General features: G+C 29.6%; 1 protein-coding gene across 1 annotated transcript in view; it reads right to left on the reverse strand.

Annotated features, from left to right (window-relative positions):
• Positions 1-16,649, reverse strand: part of LOC136072124 (dynein intermediate chain 3, ciliary-like) — a 100,921-nt gene that overhangs the window by 59,628 nt on the left and 24,644 nt on the right. The window contains exons 3-5 of the mRNA XM_065820545.1: positions 10,615-10,730; positions 5,382-5,524; positions 2,690-2,803 (exon numbers count right to left, since the gene is read on the reverse strand). Coding sequence (XP_065676617.1) covers positions 2,690-2,803; positions 5,382-5,524; positions 10,615-10,730 — 373 coding nt within the window. The remainder of the gene's footprint in view (positions 1-2,689; positions 2,804-5,381; positions 5,525-10,614; positions 10,731-16,649) is intronic.

A 16,649-nucleotide genomic window follows, 5' to 3' on the forward strand; every position in this document is an offset into this window, starting at 1 on the left:
ATGAAACACAGTGCTAAATGTTTTCTAATTAGTCTTTATTGACAAAACACAGTGTTTTTCTCTTGCTCTGTTCTTTTAGGAGCATTGAGTACTCTATTTTGTAGAATACACTAAAATTATTTATATATATTTTATGTATGTATATATATATATATATATATATATATATATATATAAATATATATATACATATATATATACATATATATATATATATATATATATATATATATATATATATATACATATATACATATATATATATATACATATACATATATATACATATATATACATATATATACATATATATATATATATATATATATATATATATATATATATATATATATATATATATATATATATATATATATATATATATATATATTAACATCTTCGAGCTCGATAAAAAGATACAACCTTAGCAGATGCTAATTTTGTAACAGATTTGATGTATGGTTTCCAATAAAGGTTAGAAGAGTTAATCCTAGAAGATGAAGAGTGGATGACTCATTAAGTACATTACCGTTCATAAATATAGGAAGATCTAAATTATTGCAATAACAATTGGCTGGAAAAAATTGAGTTTTATCTGTATTGAAGTTCACCAGCCACTGTGAGCCCCATGCTGTAGCAGAAGTGAGATCCTTTTCAAGCTCAAATGCCCCCTCCAAGTAATCAGAGAGTGTTGGTTTCTTATCACAACAAGAATAAATGGTAGTATCATCAGCAAACAATGCCAACTTTATCAAAAGATTTAGAAATGTCAAGAGCAATGGCCTTAACCTCTCCACCTTAATCTAATGCACAATAAAACCTATCGGAATTACTGTCAGCAAATCAGCTGTAGAACGAGAAGATCAAAATCCATATTGATGATCAGAAAGTAAGTTATTAGATTCAAGATGAGAAAATAAGTGTTAGTTAATTAAAGATTCAAAAACCTTGCTTATGATAGGAAGAAGACTAATGGGATGGTAGTTAGACAAATCAGATCACTCTCCAGAATTTTTGAAGATAGGGATAACAGATGGCTGTTATTCCTATCTTCAAAATCCCTAAACAGAGTCTTATTTTCCATCAGGCTGGAAAACAAGACTCTGATAAGCACTTGTTGAATAGTTTTAAGAGTATAGACGACAGCTTCGGAGAACACTTCTGCAAGACAATAATAGGTATGTTGTTCAGACCACAAGCTGTAGAAGAGTCTAAGCAGGAAATCACTTTAGATACAGAAGCTGGAGTGATATGAATGTCAAGCAATGGATCAACCTGTTTGTTGGCAATATCAGGTAGAACGCAACTAGTGGAATCAAGAGATGATATTGATGAAAAGTTTTTAGCAAACAATTCAGCTTTGTCTTTAGGTAAGGTGACAAAGTCTGAAACATACAAGAGAGGTGGAATTAAAGAATTGCCCTTTGTATTAATACTAATCAAGATTCTCCAGAAGTCACAAGAGCCTAACTTTTGAGATGAGATACGAGATTTCATGACCTGAGAATAGCGGGCTTTGGCGTTAGACAAAATGTACAATGGTTTCTAGCAGTAATAAACAGACGTCTGTTCTCTGGAGAATTGTTTTGCTAATAAATATGGAAGTAATGGTTTTGATTGGCAATCGCAGCAGCACAGTGTGAGGAAAACCATGGAGGAGAGTGAGGCTTGACCTGGAATCGTTGAGAGAGAACAAAAGATTCCATGCCAGCCTGAATCCATAAAGTTATGTAAGAAGCACATTTATTGACAGGAAGACAAAAGATTTCTACCCAAGGCCATCACGAAAAAAATCACGGACAGAATCCTAGTCAGCTTTCAGGTAGTTGTAAGAGGTACTATAATAGGGGGATTCAGGTGATGAAGAAGAATGAGATATTAGTTTTAGAGAAATCAAACTGTGATCAGAAGCACCTAAGGGTGAATGTGGAGAAACTGAGCACTGACTAAGATCAGAAACAAGACATAAGTCAAGTAGAGAAGGTAAATGATTCGGGTTGTCTGGAAAGTGAGTTGGAAAGTTGACTATTTGAGTTAAGGATTGAGAAAGCCAAAAGTTGTGGGCCTTAATGCCTGCAGAATCACTGACACTAGAGCCAAGCCATTCAGAGTGGTGAGCATTAAAGTCACTGACAACAACTATATTAGCTGATGGATAAAGAGAGAGGATTCGGTCAATATGATCAGAAATAACATCAAAAAGAGTGCTGTCTTGAGATAAAGGAGAGTGATATAGAACAAAGAGAAAGGTGATAGAGTGAAGTGGTGCTAAACAAAAGCACATGAAAGATTAGTCTGTGGATTCAAACCTAGTTTCACGACAAATGGGTGAATTCTTTTGAATGTAAACGCCCAGGCCAAGCATGTGACTATTGGAGTCTTAACAAAATAAAGGAAGATAACCATCAACACTAAGATTGTAAGATGAGACAGCTGAACTCAAGTTAGTCTCACAAAGAGCAAGTAGGTCTGATAAACTTTGCAAGAGATAAGACTTAACAGAAGAATATACATATATATATATATACATATATATACATACATATATATACATATATATATATATATATATATATATATATATATATATATATATATATATATATATATATATATATATATATATATATATATATATATATATATATATATATATAATTATATAAATAAACACTTATTATATTCATACCAAGTTGTCCATTATAGCATCCACCAATTATAACATGTGGATCTTTTGGATTATATTCTAGGCATACTAGTGGTGAAATCGGTTTCAGTGTGTACTCTGGCTTATTTGGATTTTCTAAAATAAATTATTTTATATGATATACAAGCATTTAAAGGTATATCAGGCGTTAAAATAAAACTTTTTATATTTTATAGTTTACTTTGATGGAACAACGACAAAAATATTAAAAATATTTCAAAGCTTTTATTTGTAGTAGTACAAAAGTAAACACTTTTAAGTGTTTTACTGAGCCAAAAAAATATAATTATTGAGTCAAAAATAGTCAAAACCTGTGCCCAATACATGCATTGAAACATAAAAAAAAAATAGGGGCAGCTTTGAACAGAGGCAGCTTTGAAAAAATGCATTTGTAATAAGTTTTATGTTATTTAATGCATAAAATATATCATTTACAATCGAGTAGAGAATTAATAGCATAGAATAAATAACTTACAATTAAGCGGAGAATGTCAAAAATTGAGAATTGTTTTGTTTGGAAAAATCATTTTTATTTACTTATGATGATAATGCAGTATTAAACATTTGGAATGGAGCACCTTTGATTTGTTTTTAAATTTCTTACACTACAACATTTCATTTTAGTTTAAACTCTGATTATTTAAAATTAAAAGAAAATAATAATGCTCTAAGTTTAAACGATTTCATGAGGCAGAACCAAATTGTTAATACTTTATAAAACACAATAATAGCTGAGATACACAACTAAGTATACGGTTGTGTGAGTATTTAAAAAAAATGATAATTGTTGAAAGAAAGAAATGAATTATGGCTTGACATATAAACAAGCAAGATAATCAACATTCTGCTATAAAACTTACCAAATGTTCAGTTAAATGAAGTTAAGATAAAAATAAACAACCAGATACAGTGATTAAAGTTTTTCATGACACAACACAGAGGGCTCTTACTTGAACTTCAAAAATGTAAAAGTACAAGCTCAAAGTACAAAGACTTGTTTAACAAGTTTTAATCAGCACATTGTAAATGAATTACTTGACAACTAAAAAAATATCTTATGAAAACATAATTTCATTTGTGACAGAATCTGTAATATTAATGAAAACAATATAATGTCAGTACTGCAATTACCACCACAATGTTATGGTAACACAAGAAAAAAACAAGGATGACAAATCATGTCCGCTAATTATGAATAACTAATTACAATATGCAGAAAAGGAAATGTCATCAGAAATTTCTACCTGTCTTTATATTAACTCGATGCCATTGTATTTTTAGGGTTCTTGGGCATATAAAAAGACTAAATGTTGAAAAAATGATCAACTTTTACTCCTAATAACCATAACAAAAAATTGCCTATGTGTTAAAATAATGGGCTTTTATCCAATATAAAACAATATAAACACCGGGAGAAAACAATAACAATACACGATTCAGTTGCCATATTGATACCAGCATTTATTTTAGGAATATTCTTTCAAAATTCATCACATAGTAAATATCCTTTTTCACAAAATGTAATAAAATGTAAACTTTATGTAACAACAACTTCCTATGTGCTGAATGTGAGAAACAATCAATAAATTCGAACTATCAAATCCATAATAATCCTCATAAAGTTGTTAAACATCAAGTTTATAACACATCTGATAGCATATGATATCTGATAGCATACATGATAGCATCTGACATCTGATAGCATAATTATTCAAAAATCTGACGACATGATTAATGCGTAAAACAAAAAAGTTTCCATTTGTCAATTGTCCTACAAATAAACAATACTATAAAACCTGAAGCTCAAAAATATATAATTTGTGGCTCTACCTCCCAAAAAAATAATATAGGCATATAAAGGTAGGAAAATGAAAAATCTAAGATTCTACTTGACAGTCAAGAAAGAGTAAGTTAAACAAATTATTTTTTTCAACTTTTTTCTAAAAACTTTTATGCAATACAAAACTTAAATGAGAAACTTCCGAAGTTAAAATGTAAAAATCTATATAAGTGTTGAGTTTTTGATTATTTTAATTTAGTTTGTTTTAAAACGTTTCAATTCGTTGCTAATAAAAATACTTATAAAAATTATTTTAGTACTTAGCTTTGCATAATGATGTCATACTTAAAAAAAAGAAGTTGCAAGGGTTGCAGTACATACATTGACTGAGGGTTTGAATTTGGGCAGATATAAAAAATCTAGATATAAAAAATTTTTCTTTTTATTCTATGCTTTTTTAAAATTTAAAGTTCAGTCAGTGTTAATGTAAGTTCAATATTCTTTGTACTTGCTTAAATCTGTAGGTGCTGAAATAGTTTTACAATATTCTTTGTACTTGCTTAAATCTGTAGGTGTTGAAATAGTTTTACATAAGTCTTATTTAAATATTATGTTATATTAGTTTATTCTTTAAATAAACTAATAAAAGGCTTACATAATATTTTTAATTTTTTTAAATCTTGAACTTTAGTTTTTTTTTATTTGCAGGTGATGATTCAAAGTTGCCAGGATTAAATATAAAAAGATTTAAATATTATTGTAAAACAAGAAAATGACTTTCAAAGATATCATTTGTACGAACAAAAAGGATAGAACTATTGTTACGCTGAAAAGAGTTTATTTGAATAACATAAAATAATAATAAGAAATTACTAAAAATAAATTTAAACAAACCTATGTCCCAAACATAAGAGTCAAAACACATATTTGCAGTTAGTTTTTGAAATTCTAGCACAGAATATGAAACAGCTAGTTTATGTGCATCTTCAGGATACCATGATATACTTGTTGCTGTTCTCTTAACATTGTTTGGATCTCTAACCAATATGAAAAATAATTTTGCAACATATTAAACACAACTTTCAAAAATATTCTGATAGTACTGTATTAAAGTACATTTAATGAATATAAATAAATAAATAATAAAAAATAATAAATTTAGATTTATCTATTAAAGGTTATGTAAGGTCATATAAAGGTGTTGTGCCCATAAATGTATAGTTGTTAATAATTGTCTGTTATTTTTTCGTGTTATTATTATTTCAATATTATAGATAGCAGGCGAAGCCTGTAGTGTCTAATAAAATAGACATAAGTAAAAATAAAATAGATATTAAAACAGATATCAAGGCCTCATACAATCATCCTGAAGATATATTAAAGCCAAAACTACCATACAAAATTATTACATAATTATTATATATATGCTAAAATATACAAATAATAAAACTATATAAAAATAATATATTAACACTAGCTGGTATGAACTAACCAGTTTTTTACTTAATATCTGTTCTTATTTTGAACTATTAAAATAACTAGTTTATAAAGTCAATAATAATAACAGTTCAACAAACTTTTATTTTGTAATACTTGATTTTTTTTTTTAACACATATTTATTTATATAATTTTTTGGTTTGGCTTTAGTTTGGCTCACAACCAGAGGAGTTTTTTTATAAAACAGTACAACTTATTCTTTTGGTTCAAAAACAGCAAGAATTAAGCTCTGCCTAAAATCCACAAATTCAGTTAAGACTGTTTTTTCATAAATGCTTTCGTGGATGACATTATTGCAATTTTATTTCAGAGATTATAGCTCTGAAGTTTTTTAAAATTAATAAACAACATAAAAAATTAAAACTTGCTATGGAAAAGAAAAGGTTTATCAAATTGCATTTTTAGATGTCTCTCTCTATGTCAGTTTATCACAAAAAACATACAAATATCTTCTTAAAATACTTTACAAAAACTTGCTAAGGACTATTTAAAATATTATTGAAAATCATTAAATAAAATACTTTAGACTTCCACTTATTAGACTTTACTCAAATTTCACAAAAACTAAAAATGATAAAATTATTTTAAAATATTGCTAAGATTAAATTCTCTATTCACAACTAATGAATTACAAAACAGTTTTGCATAAAAAATTTACTTCTTAAGCTTCTTAAATTTTATGTTGTCTACAAACTTTATTGTGCTAGCTGTAATGCCAGTTATGTTGAGAAGTCTTCAGACATCAGACAACATGGATAAAAAAACTTTTTTTCAACATCTTTGCTTCCAGTCACAGTCACAGAAAAAGAATGAGACTTAATTGAATGACCAGTAACATGAGAACGAATTTTAGTAGATGATACAAGAGACACTAGCTCTTTAGAGCAGTGCCCATTATAGTATTTGTAGAAAAAAGAAAGAGAAGCAATATTACGACGATGTGATAATGGTTGGAGGATGGCAGCAAGAGCAGGTTCAACTATGTTTACAATGCGTTTTTATGAGTACCTTTTGACAACAAGGATAAATGAGCACCTTGAGAAAGCATCTCAGGTTTACAAACATTTAGTATCATTCATGAACTGTAAAAGCCTAACAAATTACAATTGTTTTAAGAATTTAGATACTGCCCTACTAAAAGCAAATTAAAAATGAAAGAAGCAGCTCATATTAAAGAAAAAAATCCTTCATTAAATAAACAGTCATCTCATTCTACTATAAATTTTTGGGGGCTATTTACTGCATCATAAATTTTAATATAATTTTTATTGGTTTATAACAAGTTTTTTGTCCATTATAACTTCTCTGTAATTTCTTAAAGTTTACATACCATAGATCTAAAAGCAAACTTTATCTTTAAAAATGCAGTATGCAACTATGAAACATTTCAAGATTAAAAAACATCTTAAAACATATATATACATATATATAGGGGAAGTTGGCGTACCTAGGGCCGGATTTTTTCAATGACCCAAATCAAGGTTCTGGGCTTGTCTAAAAATGGTTAAACTGATATGATCACATCTTTATACTAATTAGTTTGTATTAATATAGGTATAATGACTTAAAATATAAAAGTCTGTTATGTAGAAGGGTTTGAAAATTAGTGGCCCTAGGTATAATAAGTATTTTTAATTGTACCTAGGACCTCTTTATAAATTAGGTTTAACTCCATAATCAATAGACTACAAAGATAGTCACTTAAATTTTAATAAAAATTTGTTTAATCTAGCATTGTTTTCAAAAAAATTATCTAGTGTAATATAGAATCTTGAAATTTTCAACATTAAAAAATGTTTAATGTTGCTGGTTACATTCAAATCAAAGATTTTTTTTTCCAATTTTTGTTGCACGTTGAAGTGCAATAGCATTTCTATCTGGAGTGTCAGTGAGAATTTGACATTTACCTGGTTTTCTACCTCCTCTTTTAGATAAACGAGGTTTTGCTTTTTGGAAAAGGACATTCCTGTTCTGGTGTTATACATGAAACAGATTTTGATAGAGGAAAATCTATTTCCATTGCAGATGAATCACTGCCTTGTAAAGGAATATAATTGTTTTGTGAATTTATTGATGAATCTTTGACTAACTCATTTTTTTTGTCAGAAATAGAATTATTCGGACAATTAAATGCTGGATCTTATCTGTCGGTTACACTTGAACTCAAATATTCATTATCAGTAAATATGTTTTGATTAACTGGCCATACACCAGACACACGAAAACCTGCTAGAATGTTTAAAGGAGTAAAAGCCAAAGGATAACATTTGCCAATGTTTTCTGCAACATCATACATGGTGATTGGCTTTCCTAGATTTGACAGCATCTAATCACAACAAGCTGTGCTGTAGTATTTCTTTAAAGGTCCAAAAACACGTCTGTCTAATGGCTGAATGGCTATTATTAGCTGTCTAATTGCATTCACACAGCTAATAATAGTTATATTAGTTCCTCGTTCACCAGAAGTTAAGCTCCCAATCTGTTTTTTGCCTTTCAGGGCTACAACTTTAACAGGTGTGTGCACATTTGTAATACCTGTTTCATCCACATTAAAGATGCATTCAGGCAAAAACGTATATTTTGAGAAGACTTCAAGATATTTTGAAAAAAAATATGAAACATTGCTTTGTTGAAACTGGTGGCTCTTGCTAAACTTGTGGCTTGCGACTTCCTTAGTGAAAGAAACTTATTATTTTTTTTCATAAAATCAGAATACCATTGCCCACCGGCTTTACTACTTTTATCCCAGGAGGTTAGATATTTTTTAGCAATGGCTTTTGCATACTCAAAAGCAAGCTTTTTAAGCTGTGGCTCTGACAGTCCATAATGCATATTGCTTGCAATGACAAAGTACTCAACTAAGGCTTTTTCTTCATCTTTATAGAATACATTCCAAACAGCACATCGGTTAATCTATTGATATTTGGGTTCAGTATTTTTAGAACTATTCTTCTGACAAAAGTTTATGTCTTTGGAGTGTTATTCTGCTGATACTAAAATGTCGTGCTGCAATCCTAACCCAAAATCCATCCTTCATTAGTGCTTCTGCAGCAAGTGTTACAAAATCTACATTAGGTTTTGAACGCTTTTTTCCATTATTATTCCTAGGCATCTAAAAAAATAGTTAAAAAAATCTCAAATATTTTTAAAGTGAAATATAAACAAATTACACATTTTTAAAATGTGTAAAGATAAATTTAATAAATACCAAGTTATTATCAAAATAAACAAAATTTATTTTGATCAAAATACCTGTATATTTTAAAAAATAAATATGCAATATTAAAATAACAAAAAAAATACTTCTTCACTACTACTACTACAACTACTACAACAATAACAACAACAGCTACTATTACTACAACTACTACTAAAATATAATAAAAATCAGAGATTTAATATAAATATATCAAAAGCAAAAACATTTAAAGATAACAAAAGATGTGTAGCAAACTTTACAACTCTCATAGTTAAAATATAAATATCACATTGATATACATCACTGTAAAGTGATGTATATCAATGTGATATTTATATTTTAAAATCTAAAAAAAAGTAGATAATTATACAAACATTAAGTACACAATTTGATTGAAACACGTATATCATAACAAAAATTGACTAATAATTCTGAGCAAAATTAACAAACTGTATGCGTTAAATGGTGTTCCCAAAACAGCCGGGAAAAAAAAAGCTCTTCGCCAATCAGAATTTAGCAATCTACCTTGTGATCAAACAAATTCTTTATCAGAGAAACAAACATATGGCCCTAGGTACAAGCAAACTATATGGCCCTTGGTACAAGACTTGATAGCCTCATGAAAAATGTCATCGCATTTAGTACTTAAGTAACAAACAATATTATTTACTAGAACCTATAGAAAAGCATTTCCTCTAGGACTGTAAAACAATATAAGATAAAAGCAGCAAAACTTTACTTTAAACCATCAAAAAGCGTTTTCTAATTATAACTTGCTGTGGCAGCGCTCTCTGAGTATCAAAATAGGACTAAAAAATAATTTTTTATTAAACTAATCCCCTGACTGAGAAGCATAACTTAGAACTTTTTAGATTTCAAATAAAGTGGGGTGGCCCTAGGTACAAGGAGGTCCTAGGTACACAAACTTTCTTATATTTAATAATAATTTTACTATTATTATTTAATAATATTTTATATAATAATAAATCTTGTTTTACGTCCTTGTGCCCTACATATATGTATATATATGTAGGGCATATACATATATGTATATATATGTAGGGGACAAGAACATAAAACAAGATTTATTATTATATAAAATATTATTAAATAATAATAATAAAATTATTATTAAATATAAGAAACAACATAATATAAAATCGATTATTACATCCTTGAGTGGCTTTAGTATTTCAACTGTAAACTTAACTTGCAGAAGCGTATAAGAATTTAGGTAAGTAATTAGTTTTAAGAAAAAACATTCTCATTATATTTGTAATGAGTTTGGACTAGTTATTATTTATAAAAACAATTGTTTTCAGCACTTTGCATTTCTTGTTGTTAAATGAAATGATATCATGCAAATGAGGAAGTATGTCTGCAATGCAGAATCATTTGACATTAACATTTTAAAATTTATTGAAAATTACCGAAAGACATTTATGGTTTTTGCAGAAGGTTCTTCTGAAGAAGCATATGCAATATTTTCAAAGTATTCTTCATAAATATTTATTGAATTATTTTGTTGGATACATCTTTCCATTATCTAAAAACAGATAAACAAATAAAAACAAAAACTTTTTATTATTATTAATATAAAATTTTATATTAATTAATTTTTTATCTTTTATGTAAAAACGCTCACTGCATAGACACATTTACTTACACCTAGTGTTTCTTAATCGTGTATTACCTTACCCATTACCCAGGTAATTTGTAAGTTTTGCAAACAACCCAGATAATGGCAAAATATCAAAGCAATTTTAAAAAATTACTCAGGTGTTTCTGGTAATTTTAAATTTTAAATTTTAAATTTTTTTGGAACTTGCATGGTTTCCAATGCATGGAATAATTTGTGTCCAATTTAAATGGTTTCTAATCGCATGGAATAATTTGTGTCCATGAAAGCATGAAAACTGAAAAAGCTATTAATTTCTTAAATCAAGAATGTCTAAACTCAGGTTGGGTGTGGACAACAATACTGTAGCAACAATCACTGATAGTACAAGTGTAATAATGTAATTTGGAAAAAAGACTAGCCCTAACAACATTACCTATCTTGCACATGCAATTTATCATTGTATTTGTGATTTTTTTTTTTTTTTATTAACATCTTAGCTTCCAACAAGACTGCAAGCAACCAATATTGGAGTTGGAAGTTACTGGAAGAGAAAAGATGAAGATTGTAGAGCAAAATAACGATTAACAGACAACTTAAAAGAATGCAAACTATATGAATCAGGAAAGCAAGATGAAGGAAGTGAATTCCAAAAAACTAATGTGCGAGGAAAAAAACTAGACAAGTAAGAGTTTTTAGAGCACTTAGGAAAAGTCACTGAAAAAGGATGAGACTTAATTGAATAACGAGTAACATGAGAATGAATTTTAGCAGATAGCACAAGAGTCGCTAGCTCTTTAGAGCAGTGCCAATTATAGTATTTGTAGAAAAGAGAAAGAAAGCAACATTACGATGATTTGATAACGGTTGGAGGTTGGCTGCAAGAGCAGATCCAACTAAGTTTACAATGTATTTTTGCATCTTGTCTAAAAGAGAAAGGGCATCATTTGAAGATCCGCACTATATATGGCAACAGTATTCTATACAAAGCCAGATTTCAGATTTATAGAGATAGCGAATAGAATCCAATGTAAGAAAGTCCTGAGCTCGATAAAGAGGAGCAACCTTAGCAGATGCTAATTTTGCAACTGATTTGATATATGGTTTCCAAGAAAGATCATAACTAAGAATTAATCCTAGAAGATGGAAGGTAGATGACTCATCGAGTACATTACCGATCATAAATATAGGAAGATCTAAATTATTGCGATAACGATTGGCTGAAAAAAATTGAGTTTTATCTGAATTAAAGTTCACCAGCCACTGTGAGCCCGTGCTGTAGCAGAAGAGAGATCCTTTTCAAGCTCAAATGCCCCCTCCAAGCAATCATAGAGTGTGGGCTTCATATCATGACAAGAATAAATGGAAGTAACATCAGCAAACAATGCCACCTAAGATGTGAGAATATCTGGAAGATTGTTGATGTAAATTAAAAAAAGTATAGGGCCAAGGATAAAATCTTGAGAAACCCCTGAAGTTGCAGGTAATGAAGAAGAGTGCTGTCCATAGAAAACAACTTTTATACTATGATTGGAAAGGAAGGATTCAATAATCTTAAAGATGTTACCTGGTACACCATAAGAAGAAAACTTATGGAGAAGACCAGCATGCCAAACTTTATCAAAAGATTTAGAAATGTCAATGACCAATGACAATGACCTTAACCTCTCCACCTTAATCTAATGCACAATAAAACCTATCGGATATTACTGTCAGCAAATCAGCTGTAGAACAAGAAGATTGAAATTCATATTGATGATCAGAAAGTAAGTTATTAGATTTAAGATGAGAGATTAAGAGTTTATTAATTAAAGATTCAAAACCTTGCTTATGACAGGAAGAAGAATAATGGGACAGTAGTTAGACAAATCAGATCGTTCTCCAGAATTTTTGAAAGTAGGGATAACAGATGCCTGTTTTCCAGCAGGCTGGAAAACAAGACTCTGATAAGCACTTGTTAAATAGTTTCGAAATACAGACGACAGCTCCGGAGTACACTTCTGCAAGACTTTAACAGGTATGTTGTCTGGACCACAAGCTGTTAAAAAGTCTAAGCAGGAAATCACTTTAGATGCAGAAGCTGGAGTGATACGAATGTCAAGTAATGGATCAACCTGTTTGACAGCTAAATCAGGTAGAACACAACTAGTGGAATCAAGAGATGATATTGATGAAAAGTTCTTAGCAAACAAATCAGCTTTGTCTTTAGGTGAGGTGACAAAGCCTGAAACATACAAGAGAGGTGGAATTACAGATTTGCCTTTATTATTGGTACTATTAAAGATTCTCCAGAAGTCACGAAAGCCTAATCTTTGTGATGAAATACAAGATTTCATGACATGAGAATAGTGGGCTTTGGCACTAGACAAAACCTTTTTACAATGGTTTCTAGCAGTAATAAACAGGCGTCTGTTTTCTGGAGAATTGTTTTGCTAATAGATATGGAAGTAACGGTTTTGATTGGCAATTGCAGCAGCACAGTGTAAGGAGAGTGATGCTTGACCTGGAATCATCGAGAGGGAATAAAAGATTCCATGCCAGCCTGAACCCACAAAGTTATGTAAGAAGCACATTTGTTGACAGGAAGACAAAAGATTTCTACCCAAGGGCCATCACGAAGAACATCACTGAAAGAGTCTCAGTCAGGTAGTTTTAAGATATCTTTCAGGTAGTTGTAAGAGGTATGATGATAGGGGGACTCAGGTGATGAAGAAGAATGACATAATAGTTTTAGAGAGATCAAACCATGATCAGAAGCACCTAGTAATAGTAAATGTGGAGAGACTAAGCACTGACTAGGATCAGAAACAAGACATAAGTTGAGTAGAGAAAGTATATGATTCGGGTTGTCTGGAAAGCGAGTTGGAAAGTTGACTATTTGAGTTAGGGATTGAGAAAGGCAAAAGTTGTGGGCTTTAACACCTGCATAGTCACTGACACTAGAGCCAAGCCATACAGTGTGATGAGCATTAAAATCACTAACAACAACAATATAGGCTGATGGATAAAGAGAGAGGGTTTGGTCAATATGATCTGAAATAACATCAAAAAGAACTCAGTCTTGAGATGAAGGAGAGTGATATAGAACAAAGAGAAAGGCGATAGTATGAAGTGGTGCTAAACAAAAGCACATAAAAGAATAGCCTGTGGGTTCAAACCTAGTTTCCTAACAAATGGATGAATTCTTATGAATGTTAATGTCCAGGCTAAACATGTGACTATCAACACAAAGATCACAAGATGAGACAGCTGAACTCAAATTAGTCTCACAAAAAGCAAGTAGGTCTGGTGAACTTTGCAAGAGATAAGACTCAACAGAAAATAAGTTACTTCGAAGACCACAAATATTAGTGAGTGATAGAGAAGTGGTTTAGAGAACTTGGTGATGATGATGGTTTTTTGTGTTTTACAGTTTTTTGTACTTCATTTATTTTTAGATTTGTTAATGAACTTGACTCAAAGCATAGACAGTACTCAGTAAACTGTTTAATAGCCCAAGCAATTGCCTTATTACTATTAAAAAACCATAGGGCTCAAAATGTTGCCTTAACAACGCACACCAAAAGTACAAACAGGAACACCATCCATGTGCAATATAGCACTGTTAATACTTTGATATTTTTCAGCTGTTGATGGAATCAGCCTCTCTGAAAGCTACCACAGAGTTCGGGAAACCTGACTCTCAGTCTCCCTCAGAACCATAAAACTGAGTTTTAGAGCTATACCTTTATTAGGAGATAATAGAATGAGTTGCCTAGTCATAAAAACAGAGACACAAGCAAGGAAATGCAGTTTTATGATTAAAGTTATAAAACATTTTTATTTTTTTTTTGATTAATTTTTATTACTTTTTATTCGTAAACAAGCATTTATTACTAAGCACTTTGTACTCATTACAAAGTACTAAGTACTTATTACTTAGAAATAAAGTTAATTCATAAATTTGTTTCAAATTTCATGTTATTTACTAGCCAAAGTGCAAAGTTCACATTTTGTTTTACATTTTGAGACAATAATTAAAATACAGATAAAATTTAATGTTACAATGAAAGAAAGGTAGAAAATTATACCTTACTTTAAATATATCACACATCCTATTATAAGGTAGAAACAACTTTTTTTTTTAAAGTGTAACAGAGATCAAATAGTTGCTTGATAAGTAGTTGCTTAAATGAAAAAATTTTCTTATGCCAGTTGAGATAAACAGTTTGCATTTTTGTGGATTTTTAATACCTGATAAAACTTAATTAGTTTCCTCTATTATTCTGAACATTTTTACATGTTTATTGGTTTTTTCAAATTTAAACACAAGGATGCGTTAAAAGCTATTTTTAAACATGGTTAATGGTAAATGATACACATAAGTCGCAGTTTTATAAAAACGCTGTATGCTATATAGATAAGCAAAACTAGTAAGCAACTGCTTATCTGTATACACTATAGTAAATATAGTATATATATATATATATATATACATACATATATATATATATATATATATATATACATATATATATATATACATATGTATATACATATATATATATATATATATATATATATATATATATATATATATACATATATATATACATATACATATATATACATATATATATACATATATATAAATATATATGTGTGTGTACATATATATATATATATATATATATATATATACATATATATATATATATATATATATATATATATATTTATATATATATATATATATATATATAATAAGTGATGTTAAACAAATATTAATATAACAGTTCTGTAGGTCCCATGTATATAGAAGCCTTAGAGTAATAGATTAAAAATATATATAGGCACAGACAAAGCCCATAGCATTTCTCAACTGATTGATAATAGATTGAGACTCATTATCTAGATAACCCTTGTCCTTCACCCTTCAATTGGTGTATTGTCTCTGACCCTAGCTTGTTAGTTTCTCCTTGTTCTCCGTTAGGTGGTTCTGACCATTTAATGATCTCTATAAATCTTTCCTTTAGTACTTCATCACACTAATTACTACAACTCTTAGCACTATGTACTATCAACCATGTAAAGATTTCTTTCAAATCACGAAAAAAATCTTTATGTGATTTCATTTGTGATTCTTTGGGCTGATATATTTTCTCTCTCCTTTAGTGAATACGCCTCCAACATAACCTTCTGGGTCCTGGCAGGTATGAAAACTTTTATTCCTTTTCTCGATTTTAAGTCAAAATTTATTCTACTCCATGGTTTTCACCATCTTGTGCAGTAGCTATATCTAATTGTAATCATTTTTTTCATCTGTTTTAAAAGAACCATCCTCTTGAAAAAAAAAATTCTATTTATTATTGCAAGAAATCAAAGTAAAAAAGTGCTGCCTGATCCTAAGCTCCATTATTCCCATTTTAGTAATTCTCATAACTTTTGGAAAATCATCAACAGTGTCCTTAACAAAGGTAAGTCTAACATTCCATCTCTAATTTATGGGACTGATCTTTACACCTCTCCCAAGATTAAGGCATAATTGTTTGCACAATACTTTTAATTTGACTTTTGATTCTTATGGCCATACTCTCTCAGCATTTTGAATGGCCATACTCTCCCAGCATTTCCAGTTAAACAGATTCACCCACTGTTAGAGATCCAAATAACTCTAGTTTTCGTTGCTAAATCTCAAATAAACTTGCTCCAGACAACATTTCAGTCATAGTCTAACAAAAGTATTCTCCAGGACTCTCTTCAGTTCTCTCGAAACTATTTAATAGGTGCTTGACTGAATCTTGTTTTTCTGCTGTAAAATGGCATCTGCGGTTCCAATTTTTGAAATATGGAGAATATTCTTACACC

The sequence above is a fragment of the Hydra vulgaris genome, chromosome 15 (assembly GCF_038396675.1).
Source record: "Hydra vulgaris chromosome 15, alternate assembly HydraT2T_AEP".
In the NCBI taxonomy this organism is placed as follows: Eukaryota; Metazoa; Cnidaria; class Hydrozoa; order Anthoathecata; family Hydridae; genus Hydra; species Hydra vulgaris.